The following is a 26,536-nucleotide window of genomic DNA, read 5'->3' as shown; positions in this document are numbered from 1 at the left end:
CAAGCCCTGTCCAGATTTTAAAAGTAACGCAAAAGTAACGTGACGCATTACTTTCCATAAAAAGTAACTAAGTAACGTAATTAGTTAATTACTATTTACTATTTCATTAGTAATTAGTAATAATTACGCAATATTGTAATGCATTACTTTTAAAAGTAACTTTCCCCAACACTGATACACAATATGATGTTGTCTGTGTGCGCAGTACCCTAAAAGAAATATGCTGACTCTGACGACCATAATTTACTTTCCTTGACAGTCAGAATTCATGCTTAGAAACCACTAATTTAGCTTTTTGGATGTTTAATAATAAATTGAATTGAATGTTTAAATAAATATATCTATAATGTATTTATTTGTCTATACAGGTTTGAGGATTAGTGGTGTTTCAAGCTGGATCCTTTCTGGTCTTATCTTGACCATTTTAATGCATTACAGACTGACTATACTACGAACCAATAGTATTTGACTGAGGGCAGTGTATACGCCCCCACTAAAGTGACATCTCTTTCGTTCACATCTACAGTAACTGTTAGTTAACTTCACAGCAAGGAGAGAAAAATATGATTTTGTAAAGGTGACTGATGACCACAAAATGGCGTCAGGGTGATATTGAAACTCTATTAATTAATTTAGGTTATTATGTACTTAGTCCAGTTATACCAAGAATTTCAAATATGGAGAGAAAAGTGATACATTGTGATTTCTGGGGAAAACACTCTTGCTTAAACACTCTTTTAGCATAAGAAGACACGAACATTTAAATAAGGTAAATACTCGTGATGACTCTGTGACTTATTTCACAAATAAACCGTCACGACTTCTTACTGGTGTGCAGGAAAAAAGTTTAATGAACAATATCAGTGAACGGGTCTGAACAAATCTTTTCAGTGAACAGATTCAAAAGATTCGAGTCATGAATCAAAATATTTGACACTAGTTAGCGGAGTTAATTAAGGGTCGAGACTCTCCGCCCATTGTTAAAGCACCTCATTAACGTTGACGCGCCAGGTTCAAGCGTGGCCCATGAGCTCATCTCAGGGTAAGCTGGAATTGCATTTACGTTGTTCAAAACAGCACAATAAACATATGAGATCCGTAGACGTTGTCGTTGAGGCCTACCTAAGGAGACTACTCTCATAACTTTATTATGTTTACATTTTTTGTCTAAATTGAGTACATATTATGTTTTAAAGAATAATCAAATAAAACATTAGCTGATCACATTTGATCCATCCCACATTTGAACAGCCCACTCTCGAGTTATTGGTATTGCATCGACCAATCCATATCGGTTGATCGCTCATTTACAATGTTAGTTGCCCCCTTTTTTCCTAAATCTGTGAACATTTTCTGACTGCAGTCGTCTGAAATGGCCTTTGTGAATGCAGGGCAGCAGCATCTGATCTTCTCCAGCAGTGGAGAGGAGGACAGCAGTGACAATAGCTTTGATGAATGGGCGCACAGGAGTCTTCCAGGCAGAAGCCCCTGTCGGACACCCCGGGTACAGCGCCACCGCACCAGGAGTATCACAGTTTCCCCATCCATCCCAACCTCTCCCATACCTTATGCTGCTTGGAAAAATCTCCGACTTTGTGCCTCACCCAGTACACCAAAGGTGATCTCACAGTGCCTCAGTTTCATGTAAATGTTGAAATGATGTCCATCTGCTGTATGATTTGCAGTAGCAATACATTTGTCCCTTTAAAGAATTGTTTACGGTTTATATCATCAAACTTCCTCTACTTACAGAGTTTGCTGTCTAAATCGACCCTCCTTTGCTCTAGCAGCAAGCCATGTCTCAGTCAAAGATTCCTTCGTTTGTCTACTGCATTTGATCCTGTGCCCTCAGTGAACGTTAACCCTTTCACACCAGAGACGGTGTGCAGGAACAGTGAACACCACAAGAGGAAGAGCCAAAGGAGTGATGATGATGAGAACGATGCACAAAGGTAACGGATCTTTGCTTTAATCAACTCCTGTTGAGGGATTAGATTTACATTGAATTACCTTTACAGATCTAAGGAAACTCAGAACTCGTCAGAGGATGAAAATGTCTTTCTCCCCTCAAAGGTACGGTTTCAAAGGTCATTGCTTAGCCTTGTCTATTATGTAGTAGGTTTATAAGTCTTCGTAATCCCACCAAAAGCTTTGGCAAATCTCTGTGTTCTCTCACACGGTCTCCCATCTGTTGCCCTTCAGAGGCCAGCAGTGTCAGCCCACATGCTGTCGTGTTATGAGAGTGAGTTTTTAGAGCTGGGCTGCATCGGCGTGGGCGAGTTTGGTTCCGTGTATCGATGTGTGAAGAGGTTGGATGGTTGCATGTACGCCATCAAGCGCTCGCGCAGGCCAATTGCAGGCTCTGCCAATGAGTGAGTAAGCGCTGCCAACCACGCTGGGCTTAATGTTCTCAGTTTTCCACATTTAAAACCTCAAAGCACAATTCTATATATGGTTAGGTTCTGTATATGGTTTTTGTGCTTCCTCAATGAATTTTAGATTATTAATGTAATTTTCCCCCCCCCTTTTCAGGCAGCTGGCCTTGAAGGAAGTGTACGCCCATGCGGTGTTGGGCCATCACCCTCATGTTGTCCGATACTACTCCGCATGGGCTGAGGATGACCATATGATTATACAAAATGAGTACTGTGATGGTATGACAGAAGATCACAAAACTACATGGTCATGTGTTTTTTTTTTGTTTTTTTTTATTGTAGTTGAGACTGTTTTTACTTTGAGAAGCTTTTTTGGTCTTATAGGTGGTAGCCTCCATGATGCTATAACTGAAAAGGGAGAGCAAGGAGAGTTCCTCAGTATTCCTGAGCTGAGGGATCTTCTCCTACAGGTCTCCATGGGGCTCAAATACATCCACAGCTCAGGCCTGGTGCATCTCGACATTAAACCCAGTGAGCTCTGTGTCTATTTCATTGTTTCTCATATGCCTATAATACTCAGTGAAACTGGACTTTTTGACTGGCACATGTTTAAATTTCTATCGTTTTTAGGTAATATTTTCATCTGCCGTCGACCCAGCTTGAGTGCTTGTGGAGAGGGAGAAAGTGAAGATGATGAAAGCCCCTCCTCTGGTGTTGTATATAAAATTGGTATCTACCTACCTGTCCATGTTTTTAACCCTTGAATGCATAAGTGATTTGCCAGTCTTTATTACATATTTGGGTCCTTAGTGACCCGAAATGTATTTCTAACATGTCTTAACTGCCCATGTTGCCCTGTAACTTCATCATATTTCAGATCAAATGTAATTGTTTCGGTCAATGATTTCGGCACTCCAAAACCATTTTGACCGAAATTAATTGTTTTTTTGTTGTTGTTGTTGTTTTAACCAAATATTAAATAAATAATTAAATAAAGCATATTTAATTATTGACGTTTTATTTGTAATTTTGACTTGCATTGCTAAATTGAGCTGTATATATTTGGTGATATGAATATCTTGTTCTTTAGGTGACTTGGGTCATGTAACCTCCAACTCAAGCCCTCAGGTTGAGGAAGGGGATAGCCGATTCTTGGCCTATGAGGTCCTGCGAGAGGTATGATATCCGTTTGAACCAGAGTGTTCCATTTTTTGCAGAGTTTAAATTTGAGCAAAACAAGCTGTGGATGTAACCAGTTGCTGGCTTTTTTCCTCACAGGACTACACACATCTTCCTAAAGCAGATATTTTTGCACTGGGCCTGACAGTGTTATTAGCTGCTGGAGCTCCACCACTTTCTCAGAATGGAGATGACTGGCACAGCCTCCGGCAGGGTGAGCTACCCAGCCTGCCCCAGGAGTTACCAGCACCCTTTAAAGACTTTCTAAAGGTACAGTTTGATTAAGCAGCACATCTTCGTAATGGTTTATTGCACTCTCTGTAATGGTTTCTTTTATTTATTGTTTCTTTAAAGAATCATCAGAGTTTACTTCATGCTACACTCTCAGAAAAAAGGTACAAAAGCTGTTGCTGGGGCAGTACCCTTTTAATAAGGCGTACCTTATTTACCCCCAAGTTATATCAATAGTACAGAGTGTTTTTATATATATATATATATATATATATAAGGGCTGTCAGTCGATTTAAAATTTTTAATCTAATTAATTACATGATGTTTTGATTAATTAATCACAAAATAAATTTGACTGTGAAAATACCCACAAAAGATTATTTAAAACTATTTTTGTTAAATGAGAAAGTATCAAGTAGACATTACAAATTGTATCTTTAGAACGATTTTGATTCAACATAAAATTTAAGTTTAAGCTGTCATTGAAAATACTTAATTCACAAACATTTAGGCTACAACAGCCCAACATAAACTATGGAGCATAAAAAGATAATTTGAGAAACATCTTAGTATTTTTTTGTTCATACAATGAAAGTCATTGGTAACCAAAAGAGCTTTGTTACCAACAGTCTTCAAAATACCTTTTATGTTCCACAAAAGAAAGGTTTGAAACGGCATGAGGGTGAGTAAATGATGACAGAATTTATTTATTTTTTGGTGAACTATCCGTTAAATGTATTATTATTATTACTATTATATATTTTTAATTAAATAATACTTTAAGAAAATCTGCCAGCAGGTGGCGGTAAATATCTTTTAGTCGTTCATTCATTCGAACGGCTAATTCATTCAGAAAGGAAGTTTTTATTTTTATTTAACAATCATTAATGTACAAACAATTTGGCCATATCAAAACATCTTCACATTACAATATACAGAACAGGTGCATACAAATACAACAACAACAAAAAAGGAGAGAACAGAGAGAGAGGAAAAAAAATTAAATTTCCTTGAAGGGGGACTAGGGGACTTAAATATTTAACACAGAAATTCTCATATGATATAATACCACTATTCTCCATTAAATGGGACACTGACCAAATACCTTTCTCCATTCAATCCTTGTCATACAATGATTTGTTTCTAACCGTAATGTATCTATTATTCCATAGTGGTGTAAAATTATGGTTATATAAAATCTTCCAGTATAACAAGACCTGTTGGTGAAACTGGGATAATTTAACTGGGAGACGTTGAGCAGTGAAATCACATCTTAGTAGAAACTCTATTCCTCCTAATTTCTTGAATAACTCTCTGGGAATATGAAACCAAAAATTGTTATTGTTTAAAATGGATTTCAACCAATTAATTTTAAGGGTCCCATTTATAGAATCAAAATCAATAGCTTGTAAACCTCCCTCTTTATATTGTTTTATCATCTCTACGTTTTTCATATAATGGGTCTTCTTTTTCCAGATGTAACAAGTTAATCTGATTAATTTTTTTACTAGCTCTATTTGAAATAGCAATTGTATATGCTGGATAGATTAATCGTGAAATGCTTTCCATCTTAGTCAAAAATATTCTACCTAATAAACTTATATCTCGCAATAACCAAGAGTTTAGTTTAATTTGACATTTATCTATTATATCCCACACATTCATAAGTTCGTTTTCAGTGGAATCTTTTGAGATAAGCATACCTAAATATTTAACTTTCGATTTGATAGGGATGTTATAAGCCTCTGTTAATTGACTTTGATGGATTGGCATTAAATCACACTTGTTCAAATTTATTTTTAAACCAGAGGCTTTGGAAAAAATGTGAATATATTGTAGTATTTTGGGGACTTCTGATAATTGCTTCATAAAAAATGCAGTATCATCTGCAAATTGACTGATGATTACTGTCTGGCCAAGTACCTCTAATGGGGCTATTGTTGAGTTTTTGATAAAGATGGAAAGCAGTTCTGTGGTTATAATAAAAAGAAATGGGGAAATAGGACAACCCTGTTTTATACCACAATTGATGGAAAATCTGGGTGATGTACCTCCTGGCAAGGAAATAGAACTATTAGAATTTTCATACAGAGATTTTATAATGTTTCGAAATTTATCTCCAAAACCAAACAATTTTAAACAATCAAAACTAAAGGGATGTTCAATTGAATCAAATGCCTTATAAAAGTCAATGAAGAGAATAAAACCATCGTCTTCTATTAGATGTCTGTAATCTAAAAGATCAAGCACTAACCGAATATTATTGTGTATAGATCTTCCCTTCATAAATCCAGATTGAGATTTGCTTATAATTTTGTGTAGAAACATTTTGAATCTATTAGCATATATAAGGGTTACAATTTTATAATCAGTGTTTAATAATGTAATTGGTCTAAAGTTATCTAAAATGTTGGGGTCTTTATCAGGTTTAGGGATTAAAGTTATTATACCTTGTTTCATGGTGGACGGAAATGTCATATTTTCTGTTGCTTCTTTTAACATAAGCATAAAAGGTTCTTTTAGTATGCTCCAAAAGTGTTTATAAAAGTTTGCAGTTAGGCCGTCACACCCTGGAGATTTGTCTAAAGATAAGCTACCTACTGCTTTATCCAATTCCTCAGATGTAATATCTGCATCACACAGTGCTACAAAATCGTCATCTATATGGGGAATAAAATCTTTAATAAGGTCAAAAAAGATGTTGTATCGTCCAGAGAAAAGTTTGAGGAATATAGGCTACTGTAAAAAGAAACAACTTCCTTAGTGATTGAAGCTTGATCAGTAATTACCTGGTCCTGGATCAATAAAGCTTTAATTGAAAGTCTCTCTTGCCTTCTTTTTTCTAACCGACAGAAATATGAAGTACTCCTTTCCCCCTCCTCGATCCATTTAGCCCTAGACCTGATAAAAGCCCCTTCTGTTTTACAAAGATAGATTTCATCGAGTTTGTTTTGAAGACTTTGTAGTTTCTGTTTTTCATTATCAGTAGGTGATGTTTTATTATAATAGACATTTATTTCTTTAATAATATTAAATTCAGATAATCTTTTACTTCTATTTAGTGTTTTACCAAAATTAATTGAATATTCCCTCATTTTAAATTTAAGAAATTCCCATTTGGAGATATAGGACACTATTGATTCATCAGACATCACATTAGAGACTATGACCCTAATACCCTCATTAAATGACTGGCATTTTAATAAATTTGAATTGAATTTCCAATACCCTTTATTTTGTCGGCTAACACCAGGAGGTTTAAAAATCAACTTAATAACAGAATGATCTGTAAGAGGAGCTGCTGACATAGAGCAATCACTGACAAAATGAATAATTGAAACTGAAATTAACCAAAAATCTATTCTTGACTTTACTACATTATTTGGATTAAACCAAGAATATTGTTTCATGTTAGGATATTTAAAGCGCCAAGGATCCAATAAATTGTGAGTGTGACAAAAATTAGTTAAAACAGGGTTATAAGAAGAACTATGGCTACGTCTGGAGGGATATCTATCAAGGCATTCATCACTGACCATGTTAAAATCACCACCCATAATTATACTAGCAGTCGGATAAATGAGTTTAAGGTTTACAGTGACACTGGAAACATCTGAAATCAACTGTCTGTTTTGAATTACATTATTAAAACCATAAACATTGACCATAATAAAATGATGGTCATCCATTTTCAAGACACAGATTATCCAGTGACCATTATTGCTGAATCTAGTTGTCACTAATTTACCGGGTGGATTACAAAACAAAACTGCCACACCTGCTGATCTAGTGGACCCATGATCAAAAAGGATTTTGTCTCCCCACTGATTTACCCAAAATCTTTCATCTTCTGGTCTGGAGTGTGTTTCCTGCAACAAAATAAAGTGTTTTTTCGCCCTTGCAAAACAGAAATAATGACTTTCTCTTAGTGTTCTCTCTTAAGCCCCTAACATTAAGTGAAATACAAGAAAAAACAGAATTATTCATAAACAAAATTGGCAACTGCCAACAAATATTATTAAGTCCAACCAATTATACTTTGGAAAAATTGAGAAACAAAAGCCCAACCAGGCACTGTCCCTTCAAACTGCATTCAGTGCAAAAAGACCATCCAAACAATCCTATAAATCAAAAGGCCATTTCAAGCTTTAAATACTAAGGCCTTTGTTCATATACCTTATGTGCTCCTAAGTGATTCTTTTACCGTTTATATACCCAACACCACCTCGGAAGTACGCACGCTTTCCTGCATCTCTAGCTTCTTTTATCTTGGGCCACAGTGCAGCTCGGGTCTCCCTGTCGGCTTTGCAGAGGTCTTCGATGAAGCTCTTTGCAGAACACGTGGTCCTTTGTCATTCACCACAGTGCATCTCGGTGTATTCTCTGAGTAAACTGAATGATGACATGCCTTGTTTTATTTTCTTCACGTCTACCTATTCGATGAACTGAGTCCACGATATGGTTGATGTTCGAGGACCATGATGGGGAGATTTTCACCAGTAACTGAACAAACGGCCTCCCGTATGTCTTCACCATCCTTTTCCTTTAGACCACGAATCCTCAGATTCCATCGGCGTTTGTATCGCTCCAGCTCCAAGACACGCTCCATCAACTCCTCGTTATCTTTCTTTAAAGCCGATACTTCGCGGACCGAAGACTGTAACTGAGTTTTGCAGTCCTTGATTTCGGCCACATTGAACTCGACTGCCTTGGCTATGTTGGTTAACATGATGGAATTCTGTTGTAGCTGAGTACCTAGTGTGTCCACCTTATCCGTTAGCTGCTTTTAAGACTGCATTCATTCCTCCTTTCCCTTCGGTCCCTGTATCCTTCCTTTGAACTGTTTGTGCGTTCTTTACCGGCGAGAAAGGATCTTTTCTTTTAGTATTCTCGGTGGAAACTTCCATCCTTGTAGCATACTCATGGCCGCCAACTGCCTCATTACTGCGGGAGAAAGCAAGATTCTTTTTCGTAGACATGGTGCACCTTATTTTCTTTTGTTTTTCAGGTTATTGATATATGTTACTTCAAAAGGAACACATTATAATGATTGGATAGTGTAACATGTAAAAATCTGGGACAGTTCTCAAGAGCTCACAACATGTGATGCACCCGATCCGCCATCTTCCTGGCTCTTCAGAAAGGAAGTAAACTGCTCTCTTTATGAATGGGCCGTTGAATCATTAGGTTCACACAGTTCGTTCAAAACGTGGATTCATTCAGAAACTAAACAATGCTGTGTTGTTCTGAGATGCGCAACAATTCTGCTATGGATTTAAAGGTAATGTTCTCTGCTAAATTGAGCAAAATCCATATTATTGTTTAAAATATAACACAATATCAACTTATTTACTGAACTAATGTATAAAATCACATTTAAACTCGTGATATTCGGGAGTCGGGACAAAATCAGCACTCATGTGATACTGCTTTCGCGATTACTCTCGCTGCTCGTGTGATATCGCTTATCGTATGATATAATGAGACAAAAACACATACAGAGGTATTTTTGCACCAATAGCTTGAATTTTTGGGCATAAATGCATTTATGGAGTTGTCCTGCATCAAATCTGTCTACAGTCAACTGTATGAAATGTAAGACGATGTACAGGTTTGGGGGCGGGGCCAGTGCGTTAACTGCGTTAAAATATTTTAATCGCGTTATTTTTTTTATAACTAATTAAGTTAACGCGTTAAACTGACAGTTGCGCGTAGCTCTTACCATACAGGATTTTTAGAAAAGTGGGCAAAGCATAACGTGCACACACTTGAATACCCTTCTAGGGGTTCTCGTGGCACCCTGAAAGAGGAGCCCATAGATAAAAATAGCGTATCCCCAGACGCTATATCTACGGCTATAATGCTAGAGTGGCTAGTAGTAAATCTGTAGCTGGGGGAGCAACATCCAGCTCTCAATGGAGAGGGAGCTCAACCTACAGCATGTTCCAATGCTGGAACGCTAGCAGTAGTTTACCTTGGCTGAGGGAGCACAAATCCATCTCTCAATGAGAGGGGGCTCGACCTGCAGCATGTTCCAAAGCTGGAACAGCTAGCAATAGTTTACTTAGCTGTGGGAGCAACACACCTAATTCTCAGTCGAGAAGGGGGCTCGACCTACAGCATGTTCCAATGCTGGAACGCTAGCAGTAGTTTACCTTGGCTGAGGGAGCACAAACCCATAGCCGAAACCCGGCTTTACTTACCTTCTGGACATATATCGACGAGTTAAATAAACACAAGTCGAGCACCCAGTTTCTGAACCCAGCAGCGGGGGTGCCCATCGAGGAACTACCCTAGAAAAAGGGACAGAAACACACAGGTCCCAGGAAACACTGCAAAGAAACTAGCAGAAGGGTATACACACAACCACCAGTTCATTAGCACATACATATATATTTATATATACACATATATTTAGACATGGATCGTACTCACCCACCATGGTTCCTGCGTCGGAGCTCTGTCCGAAGAAGCCTCTAGACCGGACCATCAGTAAGATGGTCACTATGAAGCCGTAGAACCAACCAAACCTAATCGGTCCAGCATAGGCAACTATAATGCAGGAAATTCCCCACCTAACCTCGGTCCGGTGGAAAGATGGTAAACTCATCGGCCAGATCCACCTGTGATCCCCACGAGCTCATTCCCTTTCGTGCCTCAGCAGCTGTGGGTCCTGGATCGCGGGAAGCAGATGACTGCCCCTCTTTCCTCGAAAAGAGAGACAAACGAGATGCTTCCTTCTGCTGACCAGCTTTTTGAATATGCTGATTTCATTTTCCAGCAGGATTTGGCACCTGCCCACACTGCCAAAAGCACCAAACGTTGGTTAAATGACCATGGTGTTGGTGTGCTTGACTGGCCAGCAAACTCACCAGACCTGAACCCCATAGAGAATCTATGTGGTATTGTCAAGAGGAAAATGAGAAACAAGAGACCAAAAAAATGCAGATGAGCTGAATGCCACGGTCAAAGAAACCTGGGCTTCCATACCACCTCAGCAGTGCCACAAACTGATCACCTCCATGCCACGCCGAATTGAGGCAGTAATTAAAGCAAAAGGAGCCCCTACCAAGTATTGAGTACATGTACAGTAAATGAACATACTTTCCAGAAGGCCAACAATTAACTAAAAATTGTTTTTTTTATTGGTCTTATGAAGTATTCTAATTTGTTGAGAGAGTGAATTGGTGGGTTTTTGTTAAATGTGAGCCAAAATCATCACAATTAAAAGAACCAAAGACTTAAACTGCTTCAGTCTGTGTGCATTGAATTTATTTAATACACAAGTTTCACAATTGGAGTTGAATTACTGAAATAAATGAACTTTTCCACGACATTCTAATTTATTGAGATGCACCTGTATTGTATTAGTCAGTTGTGGGCAGTGTTGCCAAAAAAAAAAAAAAGCATAAATTTGCTTTCATTCCACCAGCAGAGAGCATAAAAGCAACTATCAGATAATGCTGATGAATGTAGTTTCTGAAGAATTCGCATGAATGTATTGGTGGTTTTGAAGTTGTTTACAATGGATTCATACATTCAGTCTCTGAGGTCAACATTAAAAACCTAATTTTCATTTCATTAGTATATTTGTTTTTGACAGATGCTGTTAGATCCTGATCCTACTACAAGGCCATCTGCAAATGCGTTGTGTCGGCATGATGTACTGCGCAAGGAGAGGGCCGGCAAACTGGCTGCACAACTTCGCAAGGAATTAAATGTGGAGAAGTTCAGAACAGCTATGCTGGAACGGTGAGGCAGGGGTTATCTAGCAGTGTGTATAGAAAAGAATCACCCCCCTTTTAAAATAATCACATTTTGTTGCTTTGCAGCCTGAAATGAAGACGGACACACTTTTTGTTTTATCCAGTTGTATTTACTCAGTGCAACTTATAACATCCAAGTGAAAGATATAACACCAACATGTCAGAATTTTTTTTTTTAAAACACAAAATCACTGAGTTGGGGAAAAAGGATCACCCCCCTCCTAAAAATGACTTGTAAACTCAAACTCAATCAGATTTTGCTAATCACCTTCTCAATGGCACACAAAGCCATTTGACTTTCAACTGTGATCAGCTGTAGTCATTTTGATTAGCTTAGCATGAAAAAAGTTTTCTGTTGTTTTCACGTGTCTTTGGTAGTGCAACTGAAGCAAACAATCAACTATGGGTGGCAAGGCACTGTCAAAAGATAAAGTTGTGGACAGGCACAAGTCAGGAGATGGTTACAAAAAAATTTCAAAGGCTTTATCTGTGCCTATAAGCACCGTGAAGTCTATTATTAAGAAGTGGAAGGTATTTGGTACAACACAGACCCTCCCTTGATCAGGATGTCGCTCCAAACTGGATGAAAGAGCCAGGAGTAAAATGGTCAAAGAGGCTACCAATAGGCCTACAGCAACTCTGAAGCAGTTGCAGGACTTTATGACAAAGAGTGGTCATTGTGTGCATGTGACCACAATATCACAAATTCTCCACAATTGTGGCTGTATGGGAGGGTTGCAAGAAAAAAGCCACTCCTCAAGAAAGGCCACGTGCAGTCACAACTGAGCTTTGCCAAAACGCACCTTGAAGATTCTGAGGCAGATAAGAGTAAAATTGAATTATTTGGCCTCAACACCAAACGACATGTCTGGTGGAAATCCAATACAGCTCACCATCCAAATAACAGCAATCCTACAGTAAAGCATGGAGGTGTTTCTCTGCAGCAGGGACTGGAGCACTTGTCAGGATAGAAGGAAAAATGGATGGGGCATAATACCTTAAAATTCTTGAGGAAAATCTGCTGCCCTCTGCCAGAAAGTTGTCAATGGGAAGAAGGTTTACCTTCCAACATGAGAATGACCCAAAGCACACAGTGGTTGAAGGATAAAAAGGTGAATGTCCTTGCATGGCCTAGTCAGAGCCCAGACTGAAACCCCACTGAAAATCTGTGGAATGACTTGACTGCAGTCCACAAATGGTTACCATCAAATTTAACTGAACTTGAGCAGTTCTGCAAAGAAGAGTGAGCAAATATTACAAAGTTAGTAGAGACAAATCCCAACCGAGTAAAGGCTGTAATTAAAGCAAAATGTGGTTCAACAAAATACTGACACAAGGGGGTGATCCTTTTTTTTTATCAAACTCTGTGATTTCTTTCTTCTTCTTTTTTTGACATGTTGGTGTTATATCTTTCACTTGGATGTTATAAGTTGCACTGAGTAAATACAGCTGGATAAAACAAAAACTGTGTCCGTCTTCAATTCAGTCTGCAAAGCAACAAAATGTTATTATTTTAAAGAAGGTTATTCTTTTCTATACCCAATGTACTATTCTCTAGTACTCCCTTTCAGGAAGTAGCACTTGTATTATTTACCTTTTTGGATTAATCACTTATGCTTATAGAGGTCTTAATTTTCCATGCCTTTATTTCTACTTAGAGAACTCAAGGAGGCCCGACGGGCTGCTACCTCACCCCAGCAGTCATCACAACCAGGGTCTCTTCCAAGAGCTGGGAGGATAGAAGCTTGTGGAGGAAGCTTGTGGAGGAAGCTTGTGGGCAGAAGTGCAGCCCGTTCCATGAGCTTTGGTTTCCCTGGATACTAGCACCGCTTCCAGCACGGAATTTGTCATGTACTGCATGTGTCAACAGACCTACATACTGAATTTATGGAATGCAATAGTCAAATGCTTTTGCATTACTCGGCATTTGTCACTGGTGAAACTTCAGGTCCTGTTTTTGTCTTAACCCTGAACAGCACCATTTCACGTAGTTTTATTTGTGGTTTGAATCGGTGCATATTTATGGTTTACTGTTGAATGGCACATTTATCTTGTCAAATAACTGGTGCATTTTAATTGTAAATAAACTTATTAAATGTAATGCTGTTTGCTTTACCAATTTAAACAATGGGGTGTCAGTCAGGTAATGTGTTTTCGTATTGGCAATAAGGGGTGATTCTAGCAGATTAGATTTCCTTGTACAGTGATTCTCAAACAAAGGACCTTAGCAAACTTATAGCTGGCCCCACTTCTAGGAGACTTTTGTATATTGTCTAGGACAGGGGCCTTGGAATAACTGTTGCAGTCTGAATGCTCTAGTTTATTTACTGCTCTGCCTCATATTCCAGAGTGTAGGTGGTGTAATAGTTCAGCTAACTTTTCCACGGTATTCTTTATCTAGCATGTGCAGTCTAACAGAAGGGGAACTCCATTTCCAAAAACCCCTCTCTCCTAAAGAGAAGTCAAGTAAAGGAACGAGGGTAGAGCCGCGTTTTCACATCATAATTTCAGAATTTAACGTCCGTTTATCACTGCCTTCTGAGTCATTCTCGGCAACTGCTACGTTTTGAAAGGTCGCACATAATTTTTTATGCCTTTACACTTTAAGTAAACGGCGAGAATAACATTATCTTCTTTTGTTGTGGATTTCTAGCTGCTTTCGCTTTTCCTCAAGTCTTTGACCACGCCTTCTGTGCAGCGTCATCTGTGAGAGTGATCTTAAGAGTCGCAGAACGTTGTTTATTAGGCTACAAAGCTTCACTATTACATGATGTTTTGACTTGAAGTTTATGTAAGTAACGATTTTTTTTTTCACTGTAAAGTACAGTCGACACGTATATAGACAGGATTTTAAACATTTGCCTCAAAGGAGAATAAATAACGTTAACCGGTATTTTTGCTACTAGATCGTAGCCTAGTCGCAAGTGTTTTATCATAGTTTCTGTGGATAGTGTTACGACAGCTCGTGCTATGTCTTTAAATATAAACATTCATTCACGTGTGTACTGTTATATTTACCCAGATAGACAAGTTTCAGGCTTCCTTCAGTTTGACTCAAGTTTCCTGTAAGTTAACGTTAATGTTCAGAAGTGCTCTGCATCTGGCTGGTATTTTTTATTTGAACTGAGTTAACGTGTAAACACTGAGCTTCATCTAGCCTAAGAGTCATTTGTGTGGTCCCTAGATATGAATTTGGACTACAGTTTTTCTTTGTTTCGATCTGAGAATCATTTTTTTCTACAACTGATCTCTGTTTTGCAAAAACTGCTCTTGCTTTAAACGGCTCTTGTTTACGTCATTAAAACATGTATAAAACCAACCCCAATCCTCAATAATCACCGAATAATATTAGCTAGCCACTAATGAACAGGTAATATCATCAGCTGCTTGCTAGTTAGGGCTAGGATATTTCATGATGTTATTTAAGCCGACCGAAAAAGGTCGCACATTTATTTACGTTTAGGTTATTTAGCTATATATAGCAATCTATATAGATATATATTGTTTTTATATACAGCTGTAATACCTTTTTATTTATATATATATATATATATATAAAATATGTATATATATATTACATACAGCTATTGTGTTCCTGTAGATTAAACAGTGGAGCATAGCGTTAGCAACGCTAATGTCATGGGTTCGATTCCCAGGGAATGCATAAACTGATCAAATTCATACCTGGAATACAGTGCAAGTTGCTTTTTATAAAAGACTCTGCCAAATTCATAACTTTTATGCATGTTATGCATCAGGCCATGTATATTCTTGTAAATCATTCAAAACAGTTGCAGTGACTCATGTTTGATCTTATCTTATAATGAAACAAAGTGCTTTTGTGTTTTTCTTGAATCGCAGAGCACCTGGCATTGTACGGGTTTGTGCAATGGACTGCAACAGAAACTTTGGCAACATTCCAGACACTTCCCTGGTGCTCCTTTCCTTCCTTAAGCAAAAAGGCTGCCAAAATAGCGAGCTTAAAAGAGAGCTTGATGATCTTGATGAACAGCTAAAGCTGCCTACAAATCACAATTATTTTGAGAGTGATGGGGAATTACAAACCGACGGACATAATGTCTCATTCAGCTACAGAGAAATTTTACATGAACTTCAGCATCAAGTTCAGCCTCAAGTACCAGGTATATTAGACCCTGATAACATTTTCTGACAATTTTGCATGCCTAATTATTAGTTATATTAAAAGTACTATATTTTTGCCATTGTCTGTGTCTGTTAACGCTGCTAATGTATCTTTCCATCTCAGTCAATGCTGAAGAGGCTCAGGCAGCCAGGGAAATGGCTGCAGAGTTGATCAGAATTGCAGACCTGCTTGAGCACAGACTCCTGTCCCAAGCTGCTGACAGTTTGACCAAGAAACTGTGCCGATCTCAGGAACAGGTGAGACAAATTACTGTATTGCAAACTAATCTTAGCAGTTTACAGTTCTAATAAATTTACACGAATTGTTGCTCCTTAAACCTGGAAAAAACATTTCTCAATATTCCTTAAACATTTGCAGTTTTGGGCCAGCCATCTGTCTGATGGAGTGAAAGCCTTACTTCTCCAGGTGGCAGGTGCCAAGGAGTTTAAGAAGGAACTTGTGGAGATGGCCTTCACTTTTGTGCTTATGAAGAGTGTTTGTGAGCATGTGCCTGAATTTTTGTTTCGTCTTTATGGCACAGTCGTGCAGTATTTCTTACCACACAGATCCCACTGATGAGCTCTGTGTTCCAGTTATACGTTTATAAAGTATAGAGTGTGAATATATGTGTATAAATAACTGATAGATTTGATACATTACTTTGCCTGTAAAGACAAATGCATATCCTTCATTTAAAGTGATTGTCGAGACTGAAACCTTAGCAGTACGTTATGGAATTTTTTTTTTTTTTCTGAAAACGTTTCCTTTTTTCTTTATTCCCTTGTAATACGGTCTGAAACAAGTGATGTACTTTTTGTTGTTGTTTTGGCATTGTAGCCATATTAAGTTTTATGGTCTTCTGTTATTCAAAATAATACAGATTAAACTGGAAACTGTACATTAAATCAAATTTAAGAAAAAAAATGTATTCTCTTCTCTGATAACTTTTTGATTTTCTTCAAAAAAAAGCATGGCCTATAAGGGATATCACATGATCAACCGTCCCTTTTATGTACAACAAAGTTGACTCATATCAATACAAAATAGAGGAAGTTCTTAGAGTTTGCATGACTTCTTTTTTTTATTTTTTTTAAGCAATGTTATGATGATAAAATTCATGCTTAAATCAGGACACAAACCACCAGTTTTACCCTTGATGGAATACGGTTTTATTTCACAGCTTTTGTCCATCTGACACACACACACACACACACTTTCTCTGACGTGAGGTTGCCAACAACTGACAAAACAGGTGGATCCTGCCTGTACATATGACTTCTGCTTTTGTTTTCGGTTGTTTTGACCAAGGTCTCTTTTGGATAGGCACGCAACAGGGAAAAGAGTGTGACAAGGATGTGCCGTGCAGGCCTTTTTACCTTTCAAGGACAAACAACAGCACAAGGTACAGGCAAGGTGTAAATCAAAGGCAGAAGACAGAAAATACTTTATATGAGAAGACAAAGAAAAACAACAAAGGGCCGAGGACTGACCCAGAAGACATTTAAGAGACTTTCTGGTCCCACAAACCTGAAGTCAGCATTTGATTTGAGCGACAGACAGTTAATGTTACCTAACACAGCAAATCACTTTTTACTCTAGAATTACAAAATCCATTTGGATGTTTCTGAATCATGGTGGTTTAAGATTAAACCACAAGTTTAATGTTTCATCATATTCTCATTTCAATATTTCACAAGATTTTATTGAAATGGCTTTTGACCCAGAATTAGGAACATTTAATTACAAAATACACGCTTAGAAACATCATATTAGAAAACTAAATGACTTTTCATCTAGCATTATCTCCCACTTCCTGACGTTGAGATAAATTCAGTCAACTGTGCCCTGTCGCCATGGCAATATTGACTGTGCTGGTGTTGTATTTTCACGAGTGCTAAACAAACATGTTTTCGTACCTTAAACATTCACATTATAGTGAATTGCTGTACATTAAGAAATTACAATCCCTTAAAACAAAATGTATCAGCCAAAGTGGAGGGGTTTACCATTTGAGGCTGTGACCTAGGCTTCTACTTTTTAAAGGGGGGATTCACACAAAAGCATTCATGCAAGCCTAATCGGGTCTAATTTGTTCAAAATATACATTAAAGGTGGTTAATATGAATGTCTAAATGAACCAAGGATGCGTGGAGACTTTGTTTTTGGTTGTTGCGAGCCATTTTGTATAAGTACTGATATATTTTGGGAGAATATCAGTCACACAATCCATCTGAAGAGCACAGCCCATAAAGTTTTGCACTTTAATATTTAATTTCTGATAAGGTAAAATCATAATCATGCACTCACACAAGCTTGTGTTTTAAAATTAAACTAATTCATTAAATCAAATATTTATATATGAGAATAAACATGCTTCACTAACAAAAATTAACTTACTTCCTCTGAATCAGAAGCCTTAAGGTTCCTTTTGGAACCAGGAACCTTGGTCACAGCCTAGTGAACAGATCACTACTATGTTCACTAAAGGCCAATTCACACCGCACAGACAAACACCAACAAACAAGTTGGCTGTTGGATTTCGAATTTTATGGAAAATAACTCGTTCACACTGCCCCAACAGACACGACAAACACTGATTGAACATGTTCACTCGGGTGAAAACAAACCACGACCAACACCGACAGGGGTAACACACTGATCACACAAAACCCAACAAACATGTACAAACAAGTTTGTAGGCATTTGTCTGTGCAGTGTGAATTGGCCTTAATACAGCACAAAAGAAACCCGACTTTGCACCTGCAAGTTCCTCTCCAGTCATTAAGCTGGTTTAAAGAACTAAGCCAACAAATAAAAGCAATGAGAATAAAATAAAATGGTATGACACATAAGAGGAGTACTTTTCCCATAAAGTACTGCTTGTGGCAGCACTGTGACCCACAGGGCTTCCATTAGGGCAAGAGATACAGTGAGGTCATGGACAGTCACAGACTCTCTACTTCTTCCTGTAGGCCAGAGCTCCAAAAGCCAATACTGCAGCGATGGCCACCAGGGCAGCACCACCGTATAGCAGCACGGGGAGGTCAGAGGTCTCAGGTTGTGGCACTGACTTTGTCTGCACCTCAGGAGGGGTCGGAACAGGGAGGTTGTGGGCCGGGGAGAAGGCCTTCAGATCAACCTCTGGAAGTACCTCCTGCTCCAGGGTTGCTTGGACCACTTCCGGCTCTAGATCAGGTGGGGGTGATGATTGTGGCTCCACAGGAGCTGGAACAGGCTGAGATTGAAGCTCAGGCACGGGGAACGAGGCGGTAGCAGCAGCAGGGGCGGCTGGGTGCTCTAGCTCTACTAAGGCTGGAGGTGGAGGGATCTCCATCACGGTTGGTTCCACAATCGGCTCAGGTGCACTCTGCACAGACTCTGCAGTAGGTGCTTCTTCTCGGACAGCAGCGAGTTCACTCTCACTGCCCAGCACGCTAAGTACGCTACTCTGCAGTTCCCCTTCCTCCACCGTCTCCCCACCTTCTTCAAGCAGTTCGGCATCTTCACGCTCCACATGGACAATGTCAGAGTTCGAGGAGTTGTTCTCGCTTTGCTCCTCAACTAACGCCACTCCCTCGGCGCTGTCCAGACTCTTGGCGTCGTCTGGGTCCATCATGCCAACCTGCGCCCAAGACTCGTGCCCTATCAGAGACACAGGAAGACTCTCTGTCTGCCAGGAAGCTGGCCCACTGCTATCTCCAAGAGTCAGTAGTGAAGCAGGAGGGCTTAGCTGATCCGAGGTCTGTTCACCTGACAGGATGTAGATGTCGTTACTGTCCTCGGCTATGATCACGCCAGGGTCCTCAGCTTCATCCAGGCTGAACACAGTGCCCTGTAATGTAAAGAGTGGAAATATTAATCAGTTGGTCCATTAATCATTTTTTATTCCAAACACATATATTCTACTCTTTCTATTCTATTCTTCTATAAATGAGAAATAATAATAAAAAAAAATATTAAAGAAATCTATATTAAAACATGAATGTTGTTCAATATTCCAATGAAGGTCTATTACGTAGAACACAACTTTGTTGTTTTTGCAACATCCGAGTCATAAGAACACATCTTTACGATTCATTTTTAAACCTGTGGTAAGACAATGTACGTATGCATTTGCGTCTGTGGTGATTCCAAATGTCTAATCTCATTACCTTTCTTTACCACTGGAACAAAAACATGCAATATGTTTGTTTTTATTTTTAACTGTGTGCATTTCCTTATATGGTAAGCCTGACTGTGTCTGCAAATCATTCTCATGGAGACCATTCTCATGGTCAATGTATAGTCATTACAATACCAAAATTCATATGCAAAATTATTCATTTTATTTTTTTTATTTTCAAAAACGTGCACTAGCATTCAAAGGATTGGGGTCAGTAAGATTTTTTTGAATAAATTAACACTTATAAGGTTAATATAAGGGTGCAATAAATTGATCAATAGTAAAAGAGTAAGGTCATTTATAATGTCACAAAAGATTTCTATTTCAAATAAATGCTTTTTAAATTATTTTTTATTTATTTCTATTCAAAGAATCCTGGAAAAAAAATGCATTACGGTTTTTAAAAACATATTAAGCACCACAACTGTTTTCAACATTGATAATAATAGTAAATGAGTCTTGAGTACCAAATCAACATATTAGAATCATTTCTGAAGGATCATGAAGTAATAGGAAAATTTATATTTGCCACCACAGGAATAAATCACACTTTCATATATATTAAAATGTTAATTATTTTAAATTGTAACAATATTTAACAATACTACTATTTTTATTGTATTTAATCAAATAAATGCAGCTTTGATGAGTGTAAGTTTTAATCAAAATATATATATTTTAAATCATACCACCCCAAACTTTGAATGGTATTGTAGCTTGTTAAAATAAAACATATTTATTAAACACACACACACCAACTTTCAAACAGAATCATTGGAGTATGTCTTTTCTAGTACTTGGAATTAACCATGACAGGAATCATTTGTCACTGAATTTCTTATGCCACCCAGTGGAGTGTGAGAGTAATACAGCTCTAATAATAAATTCTCTCTACTTCATGGTTGACTAAACAAAATCAACTTTAAAATGCAAAGCTGCAGTGATGGACACTTATTAACTGAATAATATTTTAGTGTATTTGGCTGATAAAAGCTTTTATTCAGTTCTCCTAGTTCTTGCGCAAAAACAAAAAAAAAGAGTACATAAATAGATGCAGCAAATCAAGTTGAAAACAGTGTTGATTGGTTCTTATTATCTAAAATAACTTGAATGAAGCATATTCTTCAAAAACACACAAAGACAGACCTGAGGGAAACATTCACAATAAGGAAAGACCTCAGCAGGAAGTGTGTTAATCCACTCTCCACCTCTATTCACTGTACTGTTGGCCAGGGTCCCTCCTATCTAGTCATGTCTTTATCTTCCTCGGTCACCCACACAATGATATCAACATACAGCTGTGGTGTGCGCATATGCCACTGAGTTCGGCATGTCTACCACTACTAGGTCAAGCATGCAAAATGAGCCTATTTGAATTTGAACTCATTGTCTGTAAATACGTCAGTTTCTGCTCATTTGCATTAAAAAAAATTATATACTGCCCCTTGCTCATCTTAAAAGACACCAATCTGCTCACTGTGCCTTTTCTGGTCTTTTAGATTTCAGTAATCCACCACTGTGCACGTGCATCTAGTTTCACATGTAATCCTGTCTCACATTAACGTTTTCAAAAACACATTAGACCCCAGCATCTGGATTAAAATCTGATGGCCAACAGAGAGAGGACCATAAGCACACAACCAGTAGAATGTGACAGTGACTTATATATATATATATATATATATATATAGATAACCATCACGTGTAACCTAAAAATAACTAAATAGTCATATGGCTTTAGAGAGTTTCCAAAGAAACCAGTGGACCATGTGCACTTCAACATTCATATATTAAGACAGAAATTCATTTATTTATTTTTTAATAAAAAATGCATGGCAAACACAACAAACAAACAACAGGTTATGTCAGTAAAGTCAAAAGTTTAGGGTTGAGATTCTACTTTGAAAGGTCTGTTATGGAGGCTTTCATCAAGGCTGCATTTATTAATGTTTAGAAACATTTCTTATTATCAAGGTGGAAATCAGTTCTACCAAATATTTTGTGGAAACAATACATTTATCAGGATTCTTTAATGAATAGAAAGTTCAAAAGAACAGAATTTTCATTTATTTGAAATTGTATATCTTTACTGTCATTTTACTGTCATAGATTTAATGCAAATAAACAAATTTATTTTAAAAAAAAATTGTACCTGCCCCAAAACTTCGAATGGCAGTGTATAATGAGCTATGTAGCATGCACATATTATACTTGACTTGCAGGTGATAATTTTTTATGAAAATGACAAAATAATCTGTGGCAAGTAAAGACACCTACTTAAATGCATGTGAAACCATCACAGAAAACTAGATTGGGATGGATTTGAGAATGTTGAGTTATTTTTAAGCCGATTAAATAAACCCAAGAAAAAAAGTAACAAAAACCCTATTTACATAGTCTAAAATTGACAATACCTTTTTGAATGGTGGAGTAAGATGGATGTTTCCTGCAAGATTAGGCTTGCTTTCCTATCCAGAGACTGTCTAAAAATGAAGTTATGCTGCAAGGCGTGTTCTCTTAGGTGAGCCTTGTGTGCCTATACACCACTCCACCCTAAGTACATGTACCCGCCCTCACCTAAAGACAAAAACTCACCCATATCTGCCAAACTCAAATGCTTTCGCATTCACACAAGAGTGCAATATTGAAGATAGGGTGGTGTACAGAGGATACAACCAGTCTAGTGATAACCATTTAGTAATACTGAGCTGCTAATAAGTATGAGAACTGTGTATACTAAACATACTCCAGTATAGTTCAATAGAGTGGGTCTCTAATGCTTCCAGAAACTGCATTTTTGGATCAAAATACAGTAAAACAGTAATATTAAAAAACTATTTTACAACTTAAAATAACTATTCTAATATATTTCAAGAACAGCATTTATTTGAAATAGAAATCTTGTGTAAATCCATCATACATGTCTTTACTGTCACTTTTGAACAATTAAATGCATCCTTGCAAAATAAAAGTATTAATTTAAAAAAATGTTTAAATCTTACTGATCCCAAACTTTTGAACAGTAATGTCCATAAATGTGAATGCTCATACATTCTGAATCCCAATCACTGTAGACACTAGACATCTTTTAGACAGTATATTCTACTTCTGACACACTTGTAAGGCAGTTTCTATTGTTGAGGCATCCACACCAAAGATAAACGTATCTTGTCTGTTGAGGGTGCACCACACATGTGGATTTCCACATACTGTACCATTTGACTGTGAATGCTGAACTGTGTCTGCTGATAAGAAGACCAGTTTACCCACTGCAACCTACTGGAGGAAACTCACCGCATAAGCCTGCTCATTCACTAATAAACAGAGCATTAGCCTTTCACAGACTTGACCCTTAATGGGTTAACATTGCCCCTTTAAAACAACGAAACATATACTAAATGTACGCAAGCAAATACTTAATATTGTTAAACTGAATCCAAACCAAATTTGGATACTAGCTGAAAGATTCCTCTGAATCTCCCATAAGATGTCATGCATACAGGTCACCATCTCAACTAGCGCTGTGAATAGTTTGGAGGCAATCAAACTGGGACAGCCTTGCTCCAGCTGAATCATAGGAGGATTTATCAGATTTATTTCTGTTCTTCATCTCTGGAGTGTGTGGGGGTGGCGTAAGGCCTCTGTTTGTGTGATGAGAGCAGCACATCTCCTGTAAAATGTAGTTACGTAAGAGGCCGGGCCGAGCGATCTGATGTGACTTGAGCACCGCTCTCAGCACCTACTGATATACAGACAGGGGCACACTGCTTTAGTCCAGTTTGTCTGTACCAGCACAACAGGAGCACAATTACATCACATCATACCATCTCAAGAATCTTTGCTGTGCCATGTGACACAGACACCCTGAAGGTCAACTCTGTTGCGTACAGAGCAGACAGAGGGACAAGAACGGGATAAGGGGTGGAGTAACTCACAAGACAAAATGTCCCTCACGTCCCACACACCGGGTATCTGTTACCCCTTTGGTGGTGCTTTGAACGCTTTCCCTTGACCTACAGGAGTTATCATGATCAGAGCAGACAGCGTGATTCAGCGGGAACACATCATTGACTTATGCTGTATTTTAGTTTTCAAAATGGCTTCTCGCTGCTTTGCCCTGGGTTTTGCAGAATAGACACACACAAAGATCCCTTTTCATTTAATGTCACTGACTTTGGGTCTCATTCATGAATTGCGTATTAAAACCATTTATACATGAATTGACACTATATTGATAAAGCAATTTAGAATGTTTTAGCAAACAATTTACTCAGAAATTCATTCTCATGTTCTACTAACAAGGCTTATTTTATTGTTTTGTAATACTATAACAATTATTGTACTTCTTCAAAGGTGCAAAAAAAACAGTGACTGCCCAAAACACAATTATATTCATCTAAAAGCAGTACTGAGCAAACAAAGTCCCTCCAACTGCAGTCACTTCAACACTAAAACAGGTTAATCCTCAAATTTAATATTTAAATTTAAATTAAATTTAAATTTAATGGACAGAACTAAATGGAGAATTAAACCTTGTGAGAGTGTTCTTGTGTTTGCCATTTTATTATCCATTTACAACTTTGTTGCCACTGCCATTACGTAATGGAGAGCAAGAAAGCGGTCAAAAAGACCTAAATCGATAACATTTATATTTTTGTAAAATGGACCACAAGAGAACATCTAGAAGAAAGCAGCTGTCCTACCTGCCTGTGTTCGGCACAAAACTCCAGCAGTGACCACAAGGAAATAAAGTGAATGAGAGAGAGAAAGTATAGGCAGGATAAAGGTTGCTGTCAGAGTAATGGGGCTGGAACTGCTGAGCAGGAGGTCTGGTTTGTTTGCACACGGTCTCCTCCTCGTCAGACTCCTCCCAGCTGCATTCAAACTCTCACAGATGCTTATCCCGTATCATCTAAGCCAAAGCTCTCCCTCCATCACTGGAATGTGGTCCTGTACTGAGCGGCAGTTTAAAACAATGGTTTCCCCTCCTCCCTGTGTCACTGTCAATGGCACTCTAATTAAATTAATCCTTCTGACTGAGTTCTTCAGCTTGCACACAGAATGCATGAACTGAGTCTTTCATACGGACGGCCCTCATCTGAGATACAGTGTGACCTAAATAGGATGTTATAAACAAACAAGAACTACATCATGCTTTACGACATCATCTGACAGACATGAAGAGCTGTTCTCATAAAACATTTGCATGAGGGTATGATAGCCTTCCGAAATTAACAATCTTGAGTTTGAACTATCAAATTACATACAATTACATTTTGATAAGATTAATGGGAATGAGTGTGCGCATTATGCAAAACATTAAGTTAAAGAGTAATTTTTTATTATGATCTTTAATGTGAAGTTGCAAAGAGTTATAAATATAAACAAATATGCTCATGATCACCACAGCATGACAGAAGCACCCTAAAGTTATCAATGTCCATAAAGGTGAGAGGAAGGTGAAATTGTTGATGAAACACTAAACAAAGTTATCTCAGCCATCACATAGCCACGTAATGAGTTTTTAAAAAACACTGCTAAGGATTGTATGGATAACATAGTCCTTCTCACTTTGAGCAAAAAATTTGAACAAAGTATCATTTGTCAACATACAATGTGCTGGTGAAGTTATTCTAGCATTATCCAGCAGCAGCTGAATTAGGTAATATGTTAAAAAAATGAGCACAGCTCTGGCTCCCTCTCCTGACAGGAGTCTTGAAACACAGTGAACGACCATTCCTCCCCAGTTTTGTATTTTTAACTGACCTTCACCTCTTTAGGGCAGTGGTTCTCAACCAGGGGGCCTCAGCAAACCCCCAAGATGAATTATTATAATTAATATATTATCATCAGTAAAATTAATATTCATAATATTAATGATAAATTAAAATAATTTAACTTTAAATGCTAAAAAATGCATGAAATTACTATATATTAATATATTATTCAATAACTAGAGTTTCAGATTATAAAAAAAGATTAAAAACACTGGGGAAAATATCTTATCTACAGATTGTGTGTTGGACAATGGGGACCTTTTAGATAAAAAGGTCAAGAACCACTGCTTTAGGGACACCCAGTTAGACACTTATACTGTCATTTGTTTCATAAGTTGCTAATAGGTTGCACAGACATTAATTTATCATTGAGTGCTGTGCATTTGTTTTGTGAACTCACATAATGCACAACTACACCAGAAAAAGAGACATAGAAATGTGCATTACTGATAGAAAAAAAACTGGCTATACCATCCAGGTCGAAATACAGACAGTACATCACCCATCAATTATAAGTCACTCACCCATCCACCCTGCTGAATGATGAAGTCTGATTGCGATTCCTCAAGGTAACGCAAACCATGGTGTAGCAGTGCTTCCAGTGGCCATGTTCAAGGGCAAAATGGAGATTCCTGGAGCAGGAATGTGACCTCAGCAACTGTGGACAAACACTTCTAGAACTGTAATGGTGCTGTTAGCAACCCAGATTCTCAGCAAAACAGCTCTATGGACAGTATAAGAGGTGCTAGAGCAAGAGGAGAGAACTATTGCTGTAGTGACTGTTTTTATTCGTTTTTTTCTCTCAACATCTACACTGCTTTGCTGATACAGACATGTACATTTATGTTTATAAAATCTACCCCATTAGATGCATATCGAATGTATTTTACACAGCGAAAACA

General features: G+C 37.9%; 2 protein-coding genes across 4 annotated transcripts; one reads left to right on the top strand and one right to left on the bottom strand.

Annotated features, from left to right (window-relative positions):
* Positions 1–949: 949 nt before the first annotated feature.
* LOC107583752 (wee1-like protein kinase 2) lies at positions 950–13,727 on the top strand. Of its 3 annotated transcripts, XM_016270053.1 has the most exons (13): positions 950–1,042; positions 1,364–1,618; positions 1,753–1,952; positions 2,019–2,073; positions 2,203–2,372; positions 2,533–2,654; positions 2,760–2,906; positions 3,006–3,104; positions 3,466–3,551; positions 3,654–3,824; positions 11,389–11,537; positions 13,210–13,287; positions 13,318–13,722. In XM_016270053.1, the coding sequence occupies exons 2-13, from the start codon at positions 1,373–1,375 to the stop codon at positions 13,373–13,375; spliced, it is 1,581 nt and encodes a 526-aa protein (XP_016125539.1). In that variant the 5' UTR covers positions 950–1,042; positions 1,364–1,372; the 3' UTR covers positions 13,376–13,722. The 3 variants fall into 3 exon arrangements, with proteins under 3 accessions (XP_016125539.1, XP_016125537.1, XP_016125538.1); XM_016270051.1 differs by having other exon boundaries at positions 13,210–13,723; XM_016270052.1 differs by having other exon boundaries at positions 962–1,042; positions 1,392–1,618; positions 13,210–13,727.
* Positions 13,728–16,784: 3,057 nt separating this feature from the next.
* On the bottom strand, positions 16,785–26,236 carry LOC107583859 (bcl-2-like protein 13; the record flags this gene model as incomplete). Its single annotated transcript, XM_016270212.1, has 2 exons — positions 16,785–19,527; positions 26,159–26,236. Coding segments are annotated over 2 exons (954 nt in total), but the record flags the coding sequence as incomplete, so codon positions are not given.
* Positions 26,237–26,536: the final 300 nt, after the last annotated feature.

This window comes from Sinocyclocheilus grahami, unplaced genomic scaffold, assembly GCF_001515645.1.
Source record: "Sinocyclocheilus grahami isolate Dianchi unplaced genomic scaffold, SAMN03320097.WGS_v1.1 scaffold55.1, whole genome shotgun sequence".
Taxonomy (NCBI): Eukaryota; Metazoa; Chordata; class Actinopteri; order Cypriniformes; family Cyprinidae; genus Sinocyclocheilus; species Sinocyclocheilus grahami.
Note: the sequence above shows the minus strand (reverse complement) of the source record. Positions and strands in the feature narration are given on the sequence as shown.